Source organism: Semicossyphus pulcher, unplaced genomic scaffold, assembly GCF_022749685.1.
Source record: "Semicossyphus pulcher isolate SPU_LCO1_2020_fin unplaced genomic scaffold, fSemPul1.0.p SCAF_24, whole genome shotgun sequence".
NCBI classification, from domain to species: domain Eukaryota; kingdom Metazoa; phylum Chordata; class Actinopteri; order Labriformes; family Labridae; genus Semicossyphus; species Semicossyphus pulcher.
In genome coordinates, this window is record NW_027211698.1 from 710,268 (window position 1) to 733,178 (window position 22,911).

Below are 22,911 nucleotides of genomic sequence, written 5' to 3' on the forward strand. Positions count from 1 at the left end.
TTAGCAGACGCTTTTATCCAAAGCGACGTACATCTGAGAGTTAATCCAACACAATCAAGGATCAAGACAGGAGGGAACAACGTGAGTAAGTGTCGACAAACAGCTTCAAGTGCAAGTGGACACAAGTGTTGACAGGCCATCATCGTGAATATCCTAATCAATAATAACATCATCAATAGCAACAATATCATTAAGTGTGGAGGTGTTCATAAAGAGCTGGGTCTTTAGCTTTTTCTTAAAGGTGAAAGGGACTCTGCGGACGGAATGGAGTTTGGTAACTCGTTCCACCACCTGAGGACTACAGAGGAGAAGAGTCTAGTTAGCGGCTTAAGGCCCTGTTGTGATGGGAGTACCAGGTGCCTTTCATTGGCAGAGCGTAGTGAGCGGGAGGGGGGGAGTTCAGGTAGGCAGGAGCCGTTTTTATAATAGATATTTGACGTTTGGTTAGACTGTCAAAATAAAGAAGTCAAGTTCAAGATAATAAATACGTAGCAACTGGTGACATTTTCAAAATAAAGCTTGCAGACAAACATTTAACATTCAATGACGATTGGCCATTTGACAATCAGTTATATGTGAATAACTTGGCAAATCCGTCAGGGTCTGGTCACCTGGTCACATCTGTCCAAAAGTACTGCAACACACCCTCATTTAGCCTATCACCTTGTTGCTGTCTTTTTAAATATGGCTTTTCTCTGCCGACAGTTCTTTCAAGCCGCCCAGTCTTCATCATCAGCTTTCTCATTCAAGATGACATCATCAGCCAACACCTCCACCACCAGTGTCTGGACTCCATGGGGGGATATGTCTTGCGGCTGCTCAGGGCCAACATCCTTTGATCAACAAATCTCCCTGTAGAGTCCATGCGCCAAGACTTCAGACAATGATTCATTATACATCATCATTGTAAAATTAATGGTTTTCCTTACTTCCTTTACTTACACAACTAAAGCACCACATATGACCTAACTAATGTATTTATGTTACCTAACTAATGAATTAAATATCTTAGTAGAAAGGAAACTTCTGAAAAGAAGTCAAAATTAACTATTTGTTTCATACAACATTTAAACCCCTGTCTCCTTAAAGGGAAAGTGAAGAGGAGGATTTACCTTTAACAACGGCTCAGCCAGGAAAATCACAAATTGGCACCATTTCAACATGTATTTTCCTCTGTGACAACAAACATCGTCTAACAAGTTGCCAATTCCAGTGTTCTCTGATGGATCACGTCACCTGAGAAACCGGCCTGTCACAGGCGTAGTGATACTGGATTTGTCAAGAGAGAAAATAGCGCCAAAAGAACGGCGCTCTCTCACACTCTTGATACTGCGTCACCTCCACGCCTCAGCAAAACAATGAGCCAGAGGACAACACCCTTAAAATACAATATAGAGGTACCTTCACCGTCATGTTTTAAAGTTTTAGGCCAAGCTGCTGTCTTTGACAACTTAGAAGTGAGAACGAGCTATAAATACTTGCATGACAATTTCACAGTGCAGCTTTAAACCTCCCTTTTCCTTAGTCCAAACCCTGACATCACCATAGACCTGTTTATCAAACGTCAAAGACTTGTAATCTTTCCTTTCAGGTGTGGGGCAGGAAAATTAAAGCTACTGTCAGTTATCAAAATCATCAGTGGAATCAAGAAGAGAGGCCAACTGTACATTGATGTCATCAGAGGGAAAAAGGGTACTCTGAGGCTATAACAAAGTAAATTTGGGCCTGATTAAAGAACTCTGATCACAGCCGGGGGCCCAGATCTGTCAAAGCCTCTCAAAACGAAGGCTCTGATCTCCTGAGGAAGAAGGAAGATGGGTGGACAGAGTTGTCACAAAGTAACACATGACCCACAAACAGGAAGTATGAGTCATAAGTGGAGTTGAATCTGAAGTACCTCATTCACACAGAGTGTCATTTGGTGTTTATTTCAACACATATCCCAGAGCTGTCATAGAAAGGGGAAGCATCGCACCTGGGGCAGGGCTGTTGTCAAGGCAACTTGATAAGACAGGTCCAAGGCTGAGCACAGTTTCAAAGTCTAAAAACCTTTTATAATTGTACAGTCATTCAGTCACATCACTGTCACCGACGGGAAAAAATATGTGGGAGTCGGATTCCCTCCCACGCGAACATTTAGGTCAAGCACTCTTCACCGTTGCGCCACAGACATCTCCTGAGGTACTTTAGTCCGTCAGGTGTGAACTTCGTCAGCATCCGGGGGCTTTTCTGCCTGTGTAGTCAGAGCAGCACAATGTTTAAAACTGCTCTCTTTACGATGTCTTTGAACCTTCTTGTTAACATCACACAGACCATAAAGCTTTTACTGTTTTGAAATAGCGTCTTTGTGTAGATCGGTTAAACCATAGACTGTATAAATAATGAACGTAGTCTCATTGACGTCACCCATTGGTTTCTGAAGAAACGTTTTGAAACCTGAATTGCGCCGCTGCTGGGGGTCGCCATATTGGAAATGCCAGAGCCGGCTAATTCAGAGGCAGGCAAAGAGGTGGAGGTGCATCATGTGCCCTCATCATTGTTTTTACCTGCCCCTTGATTGTCTCACCTGTGTGTGATGAGCCTCACCTCCCAAGTCTGTTTAGTCTTTGTGTTCCCCTGTCTCAGCGTCAGTTTGTCATTTTCCTCTGTCTGTGAAACTTTCCTTGTGGCTTCTTGTGTTTTGTTGGACTTTTGTTTCCCTTGACTTTGAACATAAAACATTGAACTTGACAAACAAAAAACTGTTTACAAAGCAAGTAGACGTACAGCATCCACAGTTACAGGGTTAATATTGTCAATCCTTCAACCCACACTGTCCCCTCGGACCCCTTAGATGTCTCAACACTTCCCCCATGGCTTATCACACACTCTCCACTTTCCTGCGATTTAGAATCCAAGCTTGGAGTATCCAAATGGAGGGTGTCGCCCGGCTCTCTCGGCCACATCTCAAATGAAGGTACAGCATCAGACTTCCATTATCGTACATTTGTTTTTTTAAGGTGTTAAAGATGGGTCTTCGGAAACATTTCAAAGCTCCCTTGAAGAACTTTGTCTTTTTATGTTTTTTTAAAGATTTTTTTTGGGGCTTTTTACGTTTTTATTTTAGAGAGAAAATGGGGGAAGAGAGAGTGGGGATGACATGCGGCAAGGGGCTGAGGGTGGGAGTTGAACCCGGGGGCGCCACATTGAGGACAATAGCCTCTGCACATGGTCACCGATTTAACCGCTGAGCTAAACCGGCGCTCATTATCCTGTCCATACTTAAAGGAGCAGTTCTCCTCTGGAAAAAGGTGACAAGTTTTACGTAGTCTGGCGGAAGTTTTCCAGGGCCCATTGGAGAAACGAATAGCGTCGTCCAAAGGCACAGAACCAAATTGCATTTCTTTCCTACCATAATGACATAATTAGCTCCCCATAATAGCATGATAGGACTGAGGTTGAAAATCGGCGAACTAGCCCCTTTACGTAGTAGTTTTTAACAAAATAGCCACGAGCTTTAAATGTACCCTCAAGTTTCTCTCAGGAATATTCGATTTAATGGGTTATGGGAAAGTGGAAAAACATAGTTCCCTGTAAATGCTCTTTGAGCAAAATAAAACAAATCCTCGTATAAGATTAGCAAAAACAAAACAAAAAACCACCATTCTACAGCCCTGAGGTCAGGCATTCATAATTCATACATCAACGTAAAAAAAAAAAAGCTATAGCACGTATCAATTTCTTCAGAGAGCGGCCCGGGCAGCGAGGCTGTCAGCATCATCAAACCCTCCGACAGAAAACAAATATCATGTTGGACAGGATCTTGTCAGGGATCACAGTTCGCCTCTCCGAAGCTTTGAGCTCCATAGAGAGAGAGAAAAAATGCATATAAGGCACTTCTGATTTGACTTTCAGGTCACAGCGAACACATGGAGGACAATTCATCACTGATATTTGATAAAGTCTCTTAAATCTGAACGCAGAGTCCCATTTATCATAAATGGCTTTAAGAACAAAGTCGCACTTCTTTTGATGAGATTTCCTGCCAATTACCCAGAGATCAAGGCTGCTCAATGAATGTCTCTCGGAAAAAAGAAAAAAAGACAGATTCATTAAACCTGGTACCTGTCACTCTCACATTGTTGCTAATGATAAAGATTTTTGCATCCAATTGGGGAGTTAAATTGCCGAATAAATCGTGTGAAGCAACACAGTAAGAGAGATAGAAATAGAGAGAAAGGACAGGGGTGGAAATACAGTTCCCATTAAAGGCTTCAAAAGCAAACACAACACTTTGCTGGAAAAACAGGACGCAAGGTCCCTCAAACAAGATTTAGACGAGGCTTTTATATGTAAATGTTTACGTAGGCAGTTATATAAAAGAGGAAAGCGTTTGAAGAGCAAACAATGTGCTGTCGGCTGGCTGAGCTTGAGAGATGGCAGCGCTTTAAAGAACAATTAAGGAATAAAAGCAAGTAAACTTTTTCCCTGGCTGCGCAGTCCGTATTGGCGGATGTTTTCTGTTTTCACTTGTGTCTGCTTCATTATTTCACATACCATGGGGTCCCCTCACCCCGGCTGGACTGTCTGCAACTGTAATGACAAACCGTTTCAGAGTGCATTTCCTTGCAATACAATGCACTTGATTATTTCTTGCAAGATAGAGAGATGGTTATATATGACAGCACAATTATTATGTACTTACTTACTTATGTACAAAACTTGAGGAGTGCAAGGCGAGCAGCATAAAACTTGACAGTAAGCGATTTTAGCCTTCACAGCTTCCAATCCGCTTCAGGATTGACTTTAAGTACGCGCTGTTAGTATCTCAACCCTGAACGACTTGGCCCCCTCCGATAAAACTGACCTCATCAACCCTTACAAAACCTCCAGGCGCCTCACATCTTCTGACACAGGCCTCCTGGCGGTCCCCCGCTCTAATTCTAAACTTAGAGGTGACCGCACTTTCTCAGTCAAGGCCCCTCGACTGTGGAGTATAGGCTTCCATCCTCGGTCAGGTCTGCCCCCGCTGTCGAGTCGTTTGAGACTCGCCTCAAAACATATTGTATGTTAGCATTTCGTCCCCTCGTCCTAAATAGGCTGTCCGTTTTTATTTACTTCTGTCTCATTGCTTTGGTTTATCTTTTATGCATTAAACAACACTTTGTTCAGCTGCTGTTTTGTGCTTTAAAAAAGAAGTGACTTGACTTTTTCAGTCATCTCTAACATGTATTTTTTTTATCTTGGAACTATGCACAACATTAAGAGCAAATTTGAAGAAGTTTCTTGATGATTTCTCTGCATCAGCGATCTTTTTTGGCCTCATACCAAACATTGCACTAAGTCCGGTCATCTACGTGAACACTGACATCCTACATTTAAGAAATTTCATCAGAAATTTCTCGCGAATAATATGTTATCGCTTTCAGTTCTAATAACACCAGATTTTAAGGTATTGCAGTAAAACAGCATTTGACAAACTCTTCTTTTAGTTACTGAATTTAACCGTCCTGTTAAACATCGTCATTTTGACCCCAGCAATTTAAACATCCAGAAAATTATTAGACTCAGAATTGTTACAATTTTGTTACAATCAAATAAGTTTATTTTTCAGTGACTTGGTTGTTTATTGACTACCTAAACAGCCCTTTAAATAAAACATAATCCCCCCCACCCCCTATACAAATCCAGAATACCTATTTTGTGACGATGGAAAAATATGCAAATCACTATAAAATCTGACTGATTTACCTAAAGTTGAGGTCAAATTGACCCCAAGGAACGCCAATGTGTACCATTGAAAACATATATTTTTATGTTTACCCTGTTGTCCCCATTCAAATGACCCTTCGCTAAGTCCCGCCCCCCCCTTGGTAACTATTGCTACACCTGTCAAGCTTTCGCCCCGGCATGTTAATAGAACGTTTTCAACTACAACAGTGTGAGATGTTCCAAGGGAAATAATAGCACATTTCTATAGTTCCCAATACTTCCCAAATATCAGAGTGAAGTAGACAGAGAGGACGACAATACACATTTGAAAGCTACATTCAGAGTGTTGGAATGAAGGACAGAAAAATTAAGGCAAAAGCTCACTGGTCCCAATGCAAGCGTCAGGCACCCCACGTCTTGACAATTCATGTTTAGGACAATCATACACAGGAACAACAATGTTCTTGCACAGCAGGGTAAGTTGATCTATTGTTCTTTTTTAAGCTAATGTTTAGTTATGACTCCCTACGACTTTCATTATCTGATATGTTTTAGCACATTGCTAGCAAAGCTAAATTATCCCACCTCTTCAGTTTCAGACATCAGGATATTGCTCGCATATTGTGGGCTTGATCCATACACACGATCTGGATTAACTTCTAATTCATATTCAACCGTCTTTGTTTGCTAAAATGCTAACCTAGCCAAGTTAGTTAGCACCTTATATTGGAGCAAACGGAGGAGTTTTTGATTTGTTGAAACTTTGAGGAAATCTGCTGTCAGACTTGCAGATTCAACATGCATGCCGTTACGGCATCTGAAAGCGTGACAGGCCTCCCGCGCCTAGTTACGGTTGCTAACGTAGGATTGGACAGTGGCTGTTTAAGGGAGGGGCTTAGTGAAGGGTCAATTAGGAAGTCATGTAAAAAGAAATATTTTATTTACAGACGTTAAACATTGACTGGGGTCAAATAGAGGATAATAGGAGTGTTAAATGTATTAACTTTAGCAATACCAGCAGCCTCCCTGTCTCTTCAGCATCTGTGTAACATCTGTGTAAGTATATTCAACATAAGGATTATTGACAGCTGGTGCTAAGAATGCTATATTAATTAACGCACTATAAAGACCTATACTTTCCTGTAAGAGGGGAATGCCTTTTTCTATTTCTCCCACTTTTATTGCTTTGTAAAGGTCTGTGCAGCGACAGGACACAGCGGCGGTACAGACTGCAATGTGATGAGGCATCAGCAGTGTTTCAAGGCTATAATTAAATGACTCTCCTTTAAGGCAAGTGAGTAACACAAGTGTCAGACTTTTGTCATTTTGGGACAACTGGATGCTTGCATGCATTTCACAACAAAATGTTGTTTTTAGGGCAAAAAATTGACCCTAACATATGTATTCCTCTCGGCCCCGCTTCACTCAACTCTCATCCGGCTTTCAACGGGTCAGCTGTGTTGACAGTAAAGCTAAGGGGTGGGGGTCGAATGGAGTTTGTGGATGGATGTGTATAGATTAGCGGTCAAACATTCTGCTGATTCCCCATACAGTGTCGCTGCTCAATACATCGGGAGCGGTGCTGCTGCCTCTGCCAATAGCCGTATTGACTTCCAGTCCGCACTTGACCCATCTTTTTCTGTACATGACACATCTGCAGGAGCTTTGCTGCATAATTAAAAAAAAGGTGTTACAAAGGGATTCCAAAATAAGCACCTATTTTAGGCCTACACCAGGAAGCATCTCTTTGGTGATCAGGTGGCTGCCTGCTCCTCCTTGTTACAAATATGAAACAGAAATGTTTTGCAGGGTGTCACATAAGACATGAAATTCTTCCATTACACCCCATCCATTGTCTGATCAAATGTTATTGTCTCCCGATCTGTGACTCCCACAAACCCCAAACAGCCTGATTTGGAATGCTGCCTGCGCACGCCGCGCTGAACATGCCGATGCGAAAACAAGCTTAACATGGCTCCTGACCTTTCTGTAATTACCCGTAGAGCATTCCAGTCTTTCAAAACCCTGGCTGCCTTTCTAGCCCGCGGAGAGAGTACTTTTCCAAAGACGAGCGTTGCACATCTGGAGGGAAGCGGAGAGAAGGAGAAGAAGAAGAGAGGGGGAAAAAAATCTCGGAATATGAAATGCCAAGGGCAAAGATCTTATTTGCTGTTTGATGAGATGATCGCTGGAAACTGCTAAATGGGGAGATTTAGATTTAGATATGGCACAAAGGTTTTTTGTTTCTTTTCTTGTTTGGAATCCGGGTCATGCGCTCAACAAACCTCTTAATCGTGTGTGAAAAGGGAAAATAAGTCCTCAAATGCATGCCTAAGGGAAGGTCATGAAGAAGAACAACAAACAAGACATGGTGGATTATCAAAATAAAACCCCAGGATTCTTTAAATATATCTCTCTGACATAATCAAAAGTACCTTAAACTTAACATGAAAAACATCTGCCTGTGGATTGTAACATTTTTCCAGTTAAAAAAAAACATCCACCAGATCTGAGTGGAAGAATGGCAGAGGCAAATTGCAAGCAATCTCGTGGCACAATATTGCTGCCTGATTGAACGCTATTGATTGCTTTTAGTGTTTTGCTTTTCTCTGCCCCCCCGTGCGATTACAATAAGCGTTTAAAGCAATCACTATAGAACTATCTGAATGGTTGGATTCAATGGAGCTGTGTAATTGTCTCAAAGACTGTGCATAACAATCAGTCCTGCATGTCAGTAACAATGTGAGAGTTATCTTATATGTTGAAACCACAGAGACGGTGTTAGCACTATAATCTGAACCATGAAACTATGAGGTTTCATTTGCATAAATTTGGTCACACACACACACACTCACACTCACACACACACACACACACACACACACACACACCTTTTATTCTTCCAGTCCATTGTCTGCATATATTTCACTTATTGTGACATCTTGGTTAAAGGCACCTGCTATAACAATGAAGCCTCTTCAGACGATATATATTTGCAGAATTGAAATTTTTGCTCACTTAAAAAACTAAATCTATTAAAAAGAGAGTTTCACATTTTAAGCCGGACCGTGCAAAGTAACATCTCAGACAGGCCCAGAGGCATCCAGGCAACTCTCTTTACCCAGCTCGAATCCACAAATCATACTCGCCTGCAACAGAAGACAGATAGAAGTGACAGATTTTAGAAGAAGTCATACTTTATTAATCCCGTACACACACATAGGCCCCAAATACATATGCACATGCATTAATGGAGGGGGGGATTCGATGCCTTGCTCAAGGACACCATGACAGTGCCCAGGAAAGGAACTGGCACCTCTCCAGCCCCAATTCCACGATTGCTCAGTACTGGGACTTGAACAGGCCACCCTCCGGTGCCCGAGCCCAGTCCCAACAGATTAATCCACCATCTACCCCAGTGCGAACACATCTGGGAAGTCTCCTCAGTAAGGACAATGCACGCAGCCAAAAACATCAGCATGAGGCTCGGGAGAGCTCGCAGCGCAGATCAGCGCAGATCTGGAAGTCAAAGCAAGTACAGCTTAAAAAACAAGATCCGAATGTATAACAGTAAATCAGTTCTACTGTACGGCTCAGAATGCTGGCATTTTAAGCATTGAGCTGCTATCACACAGCCAGAAATATTGTCTCGCCTACACTACCCACAATGCAACCCGACTTCTGCAAATTAGGTTGTAGATTAGGGTGAGTTATGGCAGCTAATTTAGCCTCAAGCTGTTAGCCTCAAGCAGATATAAGGAAGGAGCTACATAGTTCTGGTTAGCTTAATTCTTTCTAAATCCACACCACCAAGCCATGCTGACTCAAGTGACATCACTTGAGGCAATTTGCAGACTTCATACAGCTTCTTCAAATTAAAGCTGTATACACCTAATTTCACTAATGCATTAGCAATCTCAAAGAGTTAAAAACAGACTCTTGCTTGGGGGAGTTCTCTTCTATTTTTCACCATTTCTTGCCCTGACATTGTCGTACCTGTCAGGATTTCCGAGTCAGAAACTCGCTGTGATTCCACGGGGGAACTGTAAGGTGACTTTTCATAAATCCTCCTTTGGACAGATGCATTTCTCTTGGGGGATCAATACTTGGAATTGATCATGACTCGTGATCACAACAAGGATCACTCATGTGGTTTTTCCGCATGTGCCGGGCTGATTGAGTTGCGTTGTTTGCACCAGCGACTAAGTGACATGTTAGCTCCTTTGGTCACGAATGACACTAATGCAACGCAACAATATCTGTATCACATCGTGATGCTGAGCTGCGTGCAATTATACCTCCGGGGACATTAAACTCTGTTATTCAAATAGGTTTATGAGGAAGTACTCAGACTTTTTTTTATTGACAGAAGAAAAGTAGAACTTCATACTTGTAGCTTCATTTATAATATAAATATAATGCAGGTAGACGGTAGCTCTGGGGGTAAACGGTGGCTCAAGTCCCGGGACGGACCAAGCATGGAATTGGGGCCGGTAGCTGGAGAGGTGCCAGTTCCTTTCCCGGGCACCGTCGTGGTGCCCTTGAGCACGGCACCGAATCCCCCGACTGCTCGGGGCGCATGTCCACGTGCAGCCCCCTCACTCTGACACCTCTCCATTAGTGCCTATAGGATTGGCCTTGTGCATATTTGTAAAAACAGAGACGGATTAATACAATATGTCTTAATATTATCAATCTGCAAATCTGCAAAGTAACTACAGCTGTCAGATATATAAAGTCAAATAAAGTGCAAGTACTTCAGAACTGGTTGTAGCTCTTTAGTCTGTAGAGCCAAGAGGAAAATGTAAGTATATTTTGTGTGCTTTATGCAGTTACACCAGTCACGCAAAGACAAAGTGATCTGACAAAAAGAAACAGATAAAAAAAAAACAAAGACAGACTAAAAGTGAAAGAACAAAGACAAAGCAAAGGAGACAGACAAGCCAACAGGTAGGCAGACGTGGAAAAAAGCAGATGCACAGACAGAGAGAAAGACAGGCAGGAAGGTATGTGGGTAGGGAGAAATCATAACCAGCCAATGGACCATAATGGGAATGCTTTACAGCCATATGTAGGTGGTCTTAATGATGTTTTGCTTATTGCAAGCACCGCTGATGCCTTGCAGGAATCTCCTGACTCGCTTTCATTGCTCTCTCACTGCACTTGTGCGAATGTGTGTGCGTCCCCGTTGTTTTCTCTCTGCAAAAAAATAAAAAAAATGATGTCAGAGAGAGACAGAATATTTAACTTAGCATGCCATTTTCTGTCCTGTTCTTAATTCCAACTGAGCACTGCAGATGGAGGAGGAGGAGAAGGAGGAGGAGGAGGAGGAATGTGGTGGTGGTGGTGGTGGTGGTGTTGGTGGGGGTTTGATAACTACCTCAACTCTCCTGTTCAAGCCCCCCTTTCTCTGATGTAACACTCCCAAACAATGGAGTATAATAAAAATCGATAGGAGATGAGAATATGTCCAAACCACTTCCCCTTTTTTTCTCACAGTTGTAGGTCTATTTTTGCCAAAGGATTTTATATTGGGAAAAAAAAGAAACGTCACGCACACATGCGCATATAGGGTGCCACACTGACGCATCGTTTGTTGTATAGTCAACTGTTTTTTGCTGGACTGAGGCATGCCTGTAGCGGATTATTGTTTTTACCGCATTCAACAGTGTTTTCAAAGCGCGGGGCGAAAGTCAAGGCTGTAACAGTGGAGCGCAAAAGAGGGAGAGATCCGCTAAACTAATGCCGTTTATCCTCCAAGAATGGGGGCTAATTGAAGGCATTGAACTGAGGGATCACGATCCTAATGTGAAATCTCACCAGTGTTTTCGACGATGCCGACTTGGACACTTTTACCATGGAGCTGCGAGCTTTAAGAGTGAAAACACGAATTAACAGTAGGAGCCTGATTTGGTGATGGAAACCTCGTTTTTTGTGCCTCTGGAGGGAAATATCCTACAAATCGAAAGCTATAAAGTGTGATTAAAAAAAATCTCGCCCCTATATGTGGATTGATTTTTTTTCCCCTCTCTCTTCTCAGCATTCCCTCAGTCAGTCGACGGATTTTTGCCATTACAGCTCAGTAGAGGGTGTCAGATTATTCTTAGAGCACCGCGCTAGGATGAACACTGTCTGCGCGTTCCTCCTTTTGTGATCCCCGAAATCGCCTCCAAAAAAAAAAACCCGGAGAAAATTAGCGAGGTGAAGGCGCCGAAGGATGTGAGAGGGGATGCGGGTGTTTTGCAGCGGTGGGATCGCCACTGAAGCTCCAGCGCAGGGTGTGAATTCAGCACCAGGGGAGAGGGAACAGCTCCCGACGCCGCAACACGCAGCACGTCTGGGGGGAGAAAAAGGCACGGATTTGTTACATTTTTTTCCGCCAAGGTCAGTCTTAGACGAAGTGAAAAAAGCCTAAAGATGTGTTGGACTCTACTGCCGCTTACTGTTTTTGATTTTTATCATAAACACGCGGAGGCTGCGAGGATTCAGTCGATGTGAAAGAGACGTTTATGTGGTCATTTTCCAACTGGAAGTCTGGACACAAGTGCAGGTTAGATGCAGCATGGATGTGTTATAAAAGACTGCTTCTTCTTCTCCCTAAATGTCTAGCTCTCCCTTTTTTTCCTTCGTATTGATGTAGACTAAATTCACAGCTCGTATGTCTTGAAACCCGGGGATGAATTATTCACGTTGAAAAATGCTGCTTTGGATTGTTCTGCTGAATGCGGCTCTTTGTGTTGCTAGTGGAAATGTTACAAGGGACGTTTGTAAGGAGCAGATATGCTCTTGCAACGAGATCGAGGGAGATCTGCACATAGACTGCGAAAAAAGGAGCTTCACCACTCTGCAGCATTTGACTGGCCCGAGCTCGCAGTTTTATCACTTGCTCCTGCACGGGAATTCTCTATCCAGGCTATTTCCCAACGAGTTCGCCAACTTTTACAATGCTGTGAGCCTGCATTTGGAAAACAATGGTTTGCACGACATTGTCCCCGGCGCCTTTCTGGGACTGCAGCTGGTGAAAAGGCTGCACATCAATAACAATAAGATACGATCATTCAGGAAGAGTACATTTCTGGGGTTAGACGACTTGGAATATCTCCAAGCTGATTTTAATCTATTGAGGGATATTGACCCCGCCGTTTTCAGGGACCTAAATAAACTTGAAGTGTTAATACTTAACGACAACCTCATCAGTGCGCTACCTATAAACGTGTTTCAACATGTGCCCATTACGCATCTCGACCTGCGGGGGAACCGAATCAAAACGTTGCCTTATGAGGGGATCCTGGAACAAATACCTGGCATTGCGGAGGTTTTGTTGGAGGACAACCCATGGGACTGTAACTGCGACCTGGTTTCTCTTAAGGAATGGCTGGAGAACATACCGCATAACGCGCTTATTGGGAGGGTGATATGCGAGGCGCCCACCAGGCTACAAGGGAGCGACTTAAACGAGACGTCAGAAGTGGATCTGTGCCCTTCACTGAGCGGCGGCGTGGACACCAGCCTGGTCGCCCCTCCCACCCAGGAGGAGACCTCTGAGCCCGCGGCCCATGGCCCGCGTCCCACGCCTTACAAGCCCAATGGAGACGCCAGTGGGCCCCCGACGCCTGGAGGCCACGGACCCAAGAGCCGCTCCAAATCTCGTGAGAATTGGCAGCTGAAAACTAAGCCAACTCCAGTGGTGACAGGTGTGAACGGGGACAGAGAGCAGCTGCACAACATGACGTGCCCCCAGCCTTGCAACTGCAAGCTGGTCGGCTCCAGACAAGGGCTGGGGGTCAACTGCGAGGGCAAAAAGATCGAAAGCTTAGCCAACCTCAAACCTAAGCCCTTGGCTGCCCACGAATTGAACATGAGAGACAACAACATCCACGCAGTGAAAAAGAACCAGCTGCTCGGCTACTCCAGCCTTAACCTTCTTGATCTGGGTGGGAACAACATCAAGGTGATTGACAACAGCACTTTCCAGAACCAGAGCGAGCTCAGATGGCTGTATATGGATAAGAACTACCTGGATACGCTGATAGCAGAGATGTTTGTGGGCCTTGTGAATCTGGAATATCTCAGTTTGGAATACAACGACATCCAGCTCATAGTGGCAGGTGCATTCGGCCCCATGCCAAATCTGCGGGTTCTGTTCCTTAACAACAACTTGCTGAAATCTTTACCAGTGGATGCTTTCCTTGGGATTTCTTTGTCCAAAATTAGCCTGCATAATAATTATTTCCCCTATCTCCCCGTGGCTGGCGTGTTAGACCAGCTCAATTCAATCATACAGATCGATCTGCACGGGAATCCGTGGGATTGCTCGTGCAACATCGTGCCCTTCAAGCTGTGGACGGAGAAACTGGGGGCTGATGTGATAGTGAGCGATCTCAAGTGCGAGTCCCCTGAAGAATTCTGGAAACGAGATTTCCGCTACGTCCGGAACGACCTCATGTGCCCCAAACTCTATGATAGAATCTCCCCCACCCCCCTGTCCAAAAACAGCACTTTCACCCTGGACTCGGGGACGCGCTCGAACTCCTATTTGGAGCCGAACAGGGTCTCCATCTCAGTGCTCGTCCCCGGGTTGCTGCTGGTGTTTGTCACATCCGCTTTCACTGTTGTAGGAATGCTTGTGTTTATTTTGCGGAATCGAAAGAGATCAAAGCGGAGGGACGGAAACTCTTCCGCCTCGGAGATCAATTCCTTACAGACAGTGTGTGACTCGTCTTATTGGCACAGCGGGCCTTATAACGCAGACGGGAGCGCGCACCGGGGCTTCGACTGCAGCACGCACCTCTCCACGACTAATGATGCGTAAAAAGGGACTCAGCTTTAGTACAATAAGCCTACACCAGACTGGATTACAAACAGACACACAGACAGACTGACAAATGACTAAAACGGAAAGAATCATCCGCTTTTGCTCGTCACAGGCGAACACAGACTTGTTTATGTCTTGTTTTCTCCAGTTGAACCAAGTAAGTCAGTCTGCTGCTGCTGCTGCGCACAGGCCCCACTCTGTAATATATGTATATGCCAAGCCCCCCTGGCTAAAAAAAACCCTCCCTCCCTCCTCCTCCCAGTTCTGCTATTTGCCGCAATCGGACTACGGATCTGTATGAGACAGAAAAGAGGGAGAGAAAAGGAGCGAGAGGGGAGAGGAGAAGGCGTGTGTGTGAAAGCGAGCGAGAGCGAGGACGCGGGGAATGGTGCACGAACGCATGAATGTAAATGTAAATACTCGGACCGATGTATCATAATCTGCATGATGATATTTCGCATGGTTTCAACACACACACGACGGCGAGGAACCATAACCACCATAACCAACAAAGAAGCAAACTCGACCCTTTCCATGTTATATCAATATGACGACAATATATAGATATTAAGAATTATATATGACTATTACAAAGTGCCATTTCTCTATTTTTTGTGAACCTGCAGTTAGGATTTGTATTTGTTGTTTTAAACTTGTTTGGAGAAAAGAGAAAAAAATCAATAACTGATCATGATGACTATCGGAAAGGAGCGATGGAAGTGAAGCTGTCAGTGCATGTTATTTTCTGTTTGTTATCATTTGATTGTCGATAAATATTGGGGTTATTTATACCGTACTAGGTGGCGCAGATTAAATCCACGTCTGCGCAGTCATCATCTCCTTTATGAATGTAAAACTGTGTTATTTTATGGTGTGCCAATTGTTGACTTTCAGATATTCAGACATGCAGATGAGCATGACCAATTAACGTCACTCAGATGCTTATGCTGCAAAGTTAATGTAGCTAAAACAGTTCCGTGGTTTTGTGTGTCAATGAATATAGCCTGCTTTGGGTGAGAGGAAGAAAAAAAAAATACAAGTCATTTAAAAGGGGGGTTTATACCATCATATTTTTTCAACAACTGAGCAAAGAAGTGTTTTCAATTGAGCTATGTAGGTATAATTCGATCTATGTAAGCAGTGCAGGTAGACTGATATAGAATAGAATGCTTTTTTAATGTCAGAAAAAGAAGTATTCCTCCACAAAAAAAGCTTATGGCTATGATTCACTTTCATCATATTGTGAGCTTTTGTAAAGCCATCTAATCTTGTCCAAATAAGAGAACTGAAACTCACTGTATTTACTACAAAATGTGCTTGAAATAGGCTGTTTTAAGGGGATTCTTGCTTTCTAACAAACGGGGAAAGAACTCAGCATGTGGCCAGGCCATAGTGATACAGGTGGTGCCTCCTTCACTCGGGAGGAGAAGCGGAAACACAGACAAAAACACACACACACACACAAACACACACACAAACACACACACATATGCCGGAGGTAATTTGATAATGCAAGATGCCTTTTTTTCAACCCAGCATTTTGAACTTGAGATACTCTTCTTCAAAGGGGTCGCATGGTTTTTTCGTGAGCTCATGAAAACAAATGCCATGACTGAACAAACCTGTTTTACAGAGCTCAGCTGTCGGGTCTGCTGCTTTAGCATATACTGCTTTAACTGAACATGGATTTGGAAAAAAAGCATTAAAAAGTTGGGGCATCCTTCCAGTTTTCCGAAATTTCTCGATTATTTAACGTCTCTGCAGTGTCTGAAAGAGATGCAAGGAATGTGCAATTTGCTTTTTTTAATTTTCAATATGTTTATTATTATGTAAAATCCCAGTGCTGATGAGATCTTTTGACTTTGCCAACTGATTTTCTTTAAGATCCCACTCCAAAATGCCTCATTGGATGAGACTGACGCAAAATTTGGAGACCTTAAAATGCTATGGCAATGATGAGAGTGTACAGTGTTGATGTGAGATGGGCTTACACCCCCTAACCTCCCCACTCCCTCCTCCTCCTCCCTCCTTTAGCAGGCCTGAAGTATCTCCTACATACTAGCGCTGTCCATGGTGCTGAATCACTTCCCTACGCTTCTTTTGTCTGCCTGTCCCTTTGCCCGTGCGTGCGTTTTGTGTGTGTATGTGTGTGTCTGTGTGTGTGTGCAGGGACGTGTGTGTGTGCGCGCGCAGGCATGCAGCCCCGCACGTGTGCGTTTCGTGTGAGGAGAAATGAGATAGAGAGAGAGAGCAGTGGCGTGGCCATTTGCATGTATGTGCGTACTTTCCCTACCGCAACCCCTCCCTCCTCTCCCTCCTAAACATGTTGCCATGCGCAGCTTGACCTTGGAGACTAACATCTCAGCAGATCTGTGACCAACACTCATCATCACCATCTTCATCAACTCCCTGCATTCATGTCAAGTCACCTTGCTTCCCTCCCTCCCCCTCCCAACTCCCGTTCCCCCGCTTTTCTGTCCAATCACAACGGGGGTGGGGGGGCATCGGGGTAACTATGTGTCTCTTCTGTGGAGTTATTACTGTGCCACAGCCCACTGATGATTTGTCATCATTTTCAAACGCTGTGTTTCAAAGTTACATTTCTATGCTTTGCGATATTTGACCTGCTTCTATTTTGTTAAATAAAGTGTGGTTGAGGTTGAGTAAAAAAAACAATGTTTGCTGTTAGGAATTTTTCATTGGGTTTGACTGAGTTGGTGTAATGAGTCATGTGACAGGGTTGATTTATCATCTGTTCTTATTATTTTGCATACTTTATAGCCTGAAGGCTTTACATATACTTAGTTAAAATACACTGCCTTATGTCTTTATTCTTTATAATGGAAAACGTGTCAAACAAAAGTGTAATTGTAGGTACTTAAATCATATAGCATTTTCATATTGTCATACTTTATGATCTTTAGAAAAATGTTCATTGGTACCCTTGAGAGAAAACGACACATCTTTGCTGCAGTGACTGCTGTATTATTACACAATGCACAACACCACAGCATGAATGTGAACGCATCATTTCCTTTTTTGGGGGGGGGTGGGGGGGTGGGGGGGTTGTTTAAAGGTTGCTATCCAATAATTCTGACTGGTGCGAGTCAAAACCCAGACATCTTATGAATGTTTTAATGATCAGAGCATTATCATACTGCCATGGGTGCCAGTCCTACCGCTGTTATCCACTGTATAGATATATGGACGTCTACTTAATTTCATGGGAAAATGCAAATGTCATATTTTGTGCAGCAGGGAGCAGGGTGGCATATATCCCATTGTATCGGATAATACATCTTCAAAACATTGCACTTCCTCTGCTTTAAATCCATTAGGAATTGTTTGCTGCCAGGTGTTCCTGCGCTGTATTCCTGTGTGACTCAGTGTCTAACAGTAGGACCCATTCATTAATGCAATGGAAAATAGCTGTCGGAAACAGTCGAGTCGAGTCGCCTCTTTTGCACGCTGGGCACACAGCACTGCAACACTGTTGTGGCCCAGCAGGCCCGCCGTACTTCGTGTGATAGTCCCCCCGAGGAGCTGGCAGTTGATGCAACACTTCCAGCAGGGATAACATCATCCGCACACCTCATATACTCAGCTTTGGTGTTAAGTCTCAATGGTCCTGCTTTGGTTTAAGTCTGGGTCATTTAATCCTCAGGCTATGGAAAGTAGTTTTTGTGTGTGTTCTGTGTTGGAAGCTTTGCTTTCTTTGCTTTAGGGTTCCCTACTCGAGGAAGAAAAGTGGCTGGTTTTGTGTGTTACTCATCAGTTGGAAATCCCTTTACAGCTTGTACACCCACTACTAACATTATCTTTTGTTTTTGTGCTACCTCAGGACCATCTGCATTGTTTATCACATTTATTTCATTTTCCAAAAAAAGATGACCTTATTTTTTGGAGGTAGTCCCCTGATAACTGGCTACAGACGCCAGGCAGGTAGCATCTAAGCAGGAATAAAATACTTTAAGTTATTAACGTGCAGTTAGAAATTACACTATCAATCCAAAAACACAGAAACACCAGCCTTTCCCTTTAATTCCCCATCAAGCCTCAGTGGCTAGCTTTCATCTGACTCCCCGTGGTCGGATTCAGCGTGTCTGCTCTTGTTTAGGTTTTTGTAAAAACCCCCCAAAAGATATTAAGCTCGGGTATTAGCCTTTGATGTTAGCTTTGATGAAAGTCCCATGTGCTGCACTGAAGAGTTGCCAGTTGAGCTGCACTTCGCCACTTCAACCTTTCCTGCTGTTTTCCGTCCATGGGGGCGTGTAGTTGTGATTATCTGGCATTATCCCCAGGGATTTCTTGGTGTTCCTCCCAGATATTATTATTAGCCCAGCCACTGCTCAGCACTTAGCCTATAAGTCTCAGTGGTTGGGTTTTATTAGTTCTTTGTGAGCCATAGTTATGGAATACCCTCCAACCCTTTATGTTGTGCTTGGTATCAGTGCCTGTTTGGTTTAAGCTCGAGTGTTTTACATGAAAGGAAACCAGCCAGTTCTCACTCCCAAGTTGTTGTCAGTGGAACAACGTGTCAAAAACATGTCTAGGTTACCCTCTAGCATATTTTCTGGACACTGTCTTGTTGCCTAGTTTTGATGAAGTGAAGTAAGGTGATGGAGTGATGGAGGTCAGAAGCAACTCATTAGACTGTGGTTCGATTCCGGTTTGGAACAAATTGTAAACGTTGACCTTTCTGTGTGGAGTTTGCATGCTTGTAAGGTTAATTGGTGACTCTAAATTGCCCACAGGTGCGACTGTGAGTGTGATTAATTGGCAATCAGTCCATTGCCTCTCGCCCAATGACAGCTGGGATAGGTTCTAGCCACACCGCGACCCTATTAAAATGAGACACATTTGTCTACAAGCTTTATTTTGAAATTGTTAGCGGTTGTTACCTATAATTACTGCTAACTTGACTGCTTTATTTTGAAAGTCTTTGTGGCACATTTAAAGCTAACGAGATCATGGAGCCCTCAAAGTGCCAGTATGATGCTAAAAATAGAGACATAGATGGAAGCTTGGGGCCACAGACCAAGGTGCCATATCTGCCAAGTTAGAGTGAGAATGCGTTAAAGGAAACACAGCAGTGTGACAAGCAGAAGTAGTATGTAAAATGCACTCTGTACTATGTCGATTTACTCTTCCAATACAATCACTGTAAATCATATTCAGAGTGGCTAATCAGTCTTGGATTGTTCTATATGAGGCTTTAACATAACTTAACTAGAACTAGATTAGGGTGGAGCTTTAGCCTAGCTGCAATGAAGCAGAAATACATGAAGCAACTCTGGTGAAAGTTGCACACTTCTGAAAGCAGCTCCAGGAGTTCAAACGTGGGCGGATTAATCAATCAAACCACGAGGGGGCTCGAATATTTCAAACCTTTCCTTGCACGCCCATGTCTGCCAGACAGACCATAGAGCAAACATCCTAAGTAATTAAAAGGACCTCAACTCATAATTGACCCAGATCTGGTGTCGGCCCACTGCGCACTGGCCTGCGTCAAAGCACCAAGCCAGGCCCTTTAATCAAGATGAGTGAATGGCCTACCGAGTGTTTCCTCCAGCTCTAAGTAATCCTCTTCTTCCAGCCCCCACTTATTGATTATCTCATTGATTTCATTTAGCGGCCACACACGTGCCCATCCCTCACTGGCATTTCAGGCATTATGTGGCTCCTCCGCATGAGATTACACTGCTCAGATGGGAGCTGCAACCACAGAGTGATTGTAGTCATAAAGTAAGAATGCGTGAGATCTGTTCGGAGGTCTTTCTAAGACAACTCCATTTAAACTTTTAAGGTTTTCTGCTCACCTCGCCATGCACATTTAAGTTGGTGGATAAATGTTCGCGAGATGCTCCACAGCTTCTCGCCGAGGCTATCAGAATTTTAATTTCCTGAATCTCTATTGGTGAGAACATTGCTGTTTCGCAATTATCTGCCTGGTCACAGAATATCTTCTGGGCCAGGGGAAGTTCGGCCTATTATAAGAGCCTTTCCATGTCCAGACAAGTTGTTTACAGCTTCGCTTTACATACTGCTGTAATTGTGTATTCAAGGCTCAAGTCTCTTCAGGGCGAGGTGGCACTAAAGTGCGGTTGATTCTGTACAAGAATGCTCTTGGTAATAAATCAGTTATTTGCTTGAAGAGCCCGGTGCTGATGAGTCATCCAGGTGCTCACATGTTCACTTTCATCTAACTTATACAAGTGGAGGATGCAAACTTGGGTAACAAAAAGGCTTCAGGGAAATCTTTCCGGCTTTCCCTTCTTTTAGTCTGAATGCTGGTTTAAACCGCTCAGATAGCATTAGATGCTTCTTTTAGCTTTGTTGATTCCATTTGGCCCTGACTGACTCAAACTAGGACACAAGCCTTTGCAAAAGCTATTGTTGGGAGTGCACAAGGTGAAATAATAGATTATGAGAAACATGTAGCATAAGAAACGGATTTAGAAGTTGTCTTTGTGGGTATCAGCTTCCAACAAAAATGGCTGTTTGTAAAAATAATAAGGGTTGTAAGGTCCACCAATGCTTTTCCCTTCCAAGTGTATTTTCTTTTTGTCTGACCTCATTAAAACTCATTATGTAGACTTCTTTATATAGGCTGTGAAGGAAAAATACTGTTACTCCCAAAGAGTCATCAGCAGACAAGGAAATGTAGAGCTTGTTATCCACATAGTGAAGCTCCCAATGATTGTAGCCAATGTCACATGTCAAAATAGACATATTCTGGATTTTAAAGGGTTGTCCTGCCCAAAAGATTTCTATCAAAACTAATGATTGTGGTATAAAGCTTGTAAAAGTCCAGTTCGTTTGATCCAAATCAAAGACCAAATTGTTACCATATTGCATTCTGCCTGGAGTTTGGTTTGTGTTCACACAGTGAAACTGCTTTCTGATTTGTCCGTGTTGTTGGAGTTGGAGTTGTTGGAGTCCATATTCTCGTGCGCCATGATGAGCATTTGCAAAATTGTTTGAATTAGAGCCCTCACCTCGTCGCTCCCCAACGTTTGCCCTCGGCTCATCTTGCTGCCTGGCAGCATGGCTGTCTCTGCAAGTGTTAGCCCCCGTTAACAACCCACAATGCACAGCTGTTTGGTTTGCTTCCTGTATTAGGTCCTACTTTATATCCGATTATGTTCTGCAGCTTGAAATGGGCCGTGGTTCTTTTAGACACTTACCAAGTCTTGTCTTTTCTGGCGGACCATGGTCCGGTAGTTTGGTCGGCACCAGAGTTCCAATGCGTTTTCTCAACCGTGCAAATGAACCGACCACCTGACCAAAGCTGTCAGGTGTGAAAGCACCCTAAGACAGTGGTTCTAAAAGTAAGGTCCTTGGACACCCAGGGGTTGTTGAGGCAGTTAAAGGGAATCTTCAGCTTTCAGTTTGACAGTTTGAATTACTATTTAACTCTGGTGTTTAATTAACTAATTAAACAAATATCCCATCAAATGGGTGACCCTGGGACAAAATGTTATCCAATGGGAATCCATGATCTAGTATTTGATTCTACATGTTTCTGAAACACGTCATTAATTGAAAATATTAAGCAAAATTTTGTGGTGATAGATGGAACATAATTCTGCGAACTTTTCTGTGCTTTCTTTAATCATTTAAACAAACCACTCATAGAGAATATTTATCGTGAAAAATGTAAACAAAGGCTGTTTCGCTCACATCCTGTTAATCTCCCCATCTGATACCTACCCCGCGGCAGCAGTTACAGGCATTTAAAACATCTACAAAGAAATAATCAATCTCATAACCACCAAAAAACTTCTCACAGGAGCTTTAAATGGGGGTATTATGCTAATTTCACTCTGTGATACCTGTGGAGTAGCTTAGCATAATTTACATCTCATCATTTTTCTCATACAGCCTCTGCCTGAAGTGACCAGCTCTGTCCCTTTAAGAAACCCCACCCCTACACGTCCACTTTTTTCTGATTGGCCAGCTCTCTGAAGCCTGCTGAGGCTGCACTTTGTGACGTCACAAGGTGCAGCGTGTAGAGAAAAAAAACGGTGTGAAACCTGGCGTTGACAGCAGCCTGCAGACTGAGCTGAGAAGCCTGGGGATTACTCCAACATACTTTTACCTACAGATTTGAAACTTCAGCCACGTTTAGTCTGGACATCCAACATTGTAACATTGTACATATTTGTCTTATAATGTGAAACAGCATCATTTACATAAAAAACCCTCTCATTTTAAGAAACAGCATTAACTGTTTTGAGTTTCTTGGTATATATTTCCCAGGATACATTTAGGTGTAAATTCTACAAACATCTGTATTTATACACAGTTTCTAAGCAGCCACATGGTATTATGTCTGATCAAATAAGCAGAGATGCAGACTTGAGACTTGGTGACTTGGACTCGAGTCACTGTTTTGATGACTT

General features: G+C 43.3%; 1 protein-coding gene across 1 annotated transcript; it reads left to right on the plus strand.

The window, feature by feature from the left end:
* Positions 1–11,336: 11,336 nt before the first annotated feature.
* LOC138603650 (SLIT and NTRK-like protein 1) lies at positions 11,337–17,374 on the plus strand. The gene has a single exon (XM_069675525.1). It carries the CDS (start codon positions 12,389–12,391, stop codon positions 14,501–14,503), a length of 2,115 nt encoding a protein of 704 aa, XP_069531626.1. The 5' UTR covers positions 11,337–12,388; the 3' UTR covers positions 14,504–17,374.
* Positions 17,375–22,911: the final 5,537 nt, after the last annotated feature.

What these genes read in the sequence shown, in the direction of transcription:
- LOC138603650 (XM_069675525.1), top strand. Translation starts at nt 12,389, where the DNA reads ATGCTGCTTTGGATTGTTCTGCTGAATGCGGCTCTTTGTGTTGCTAGT.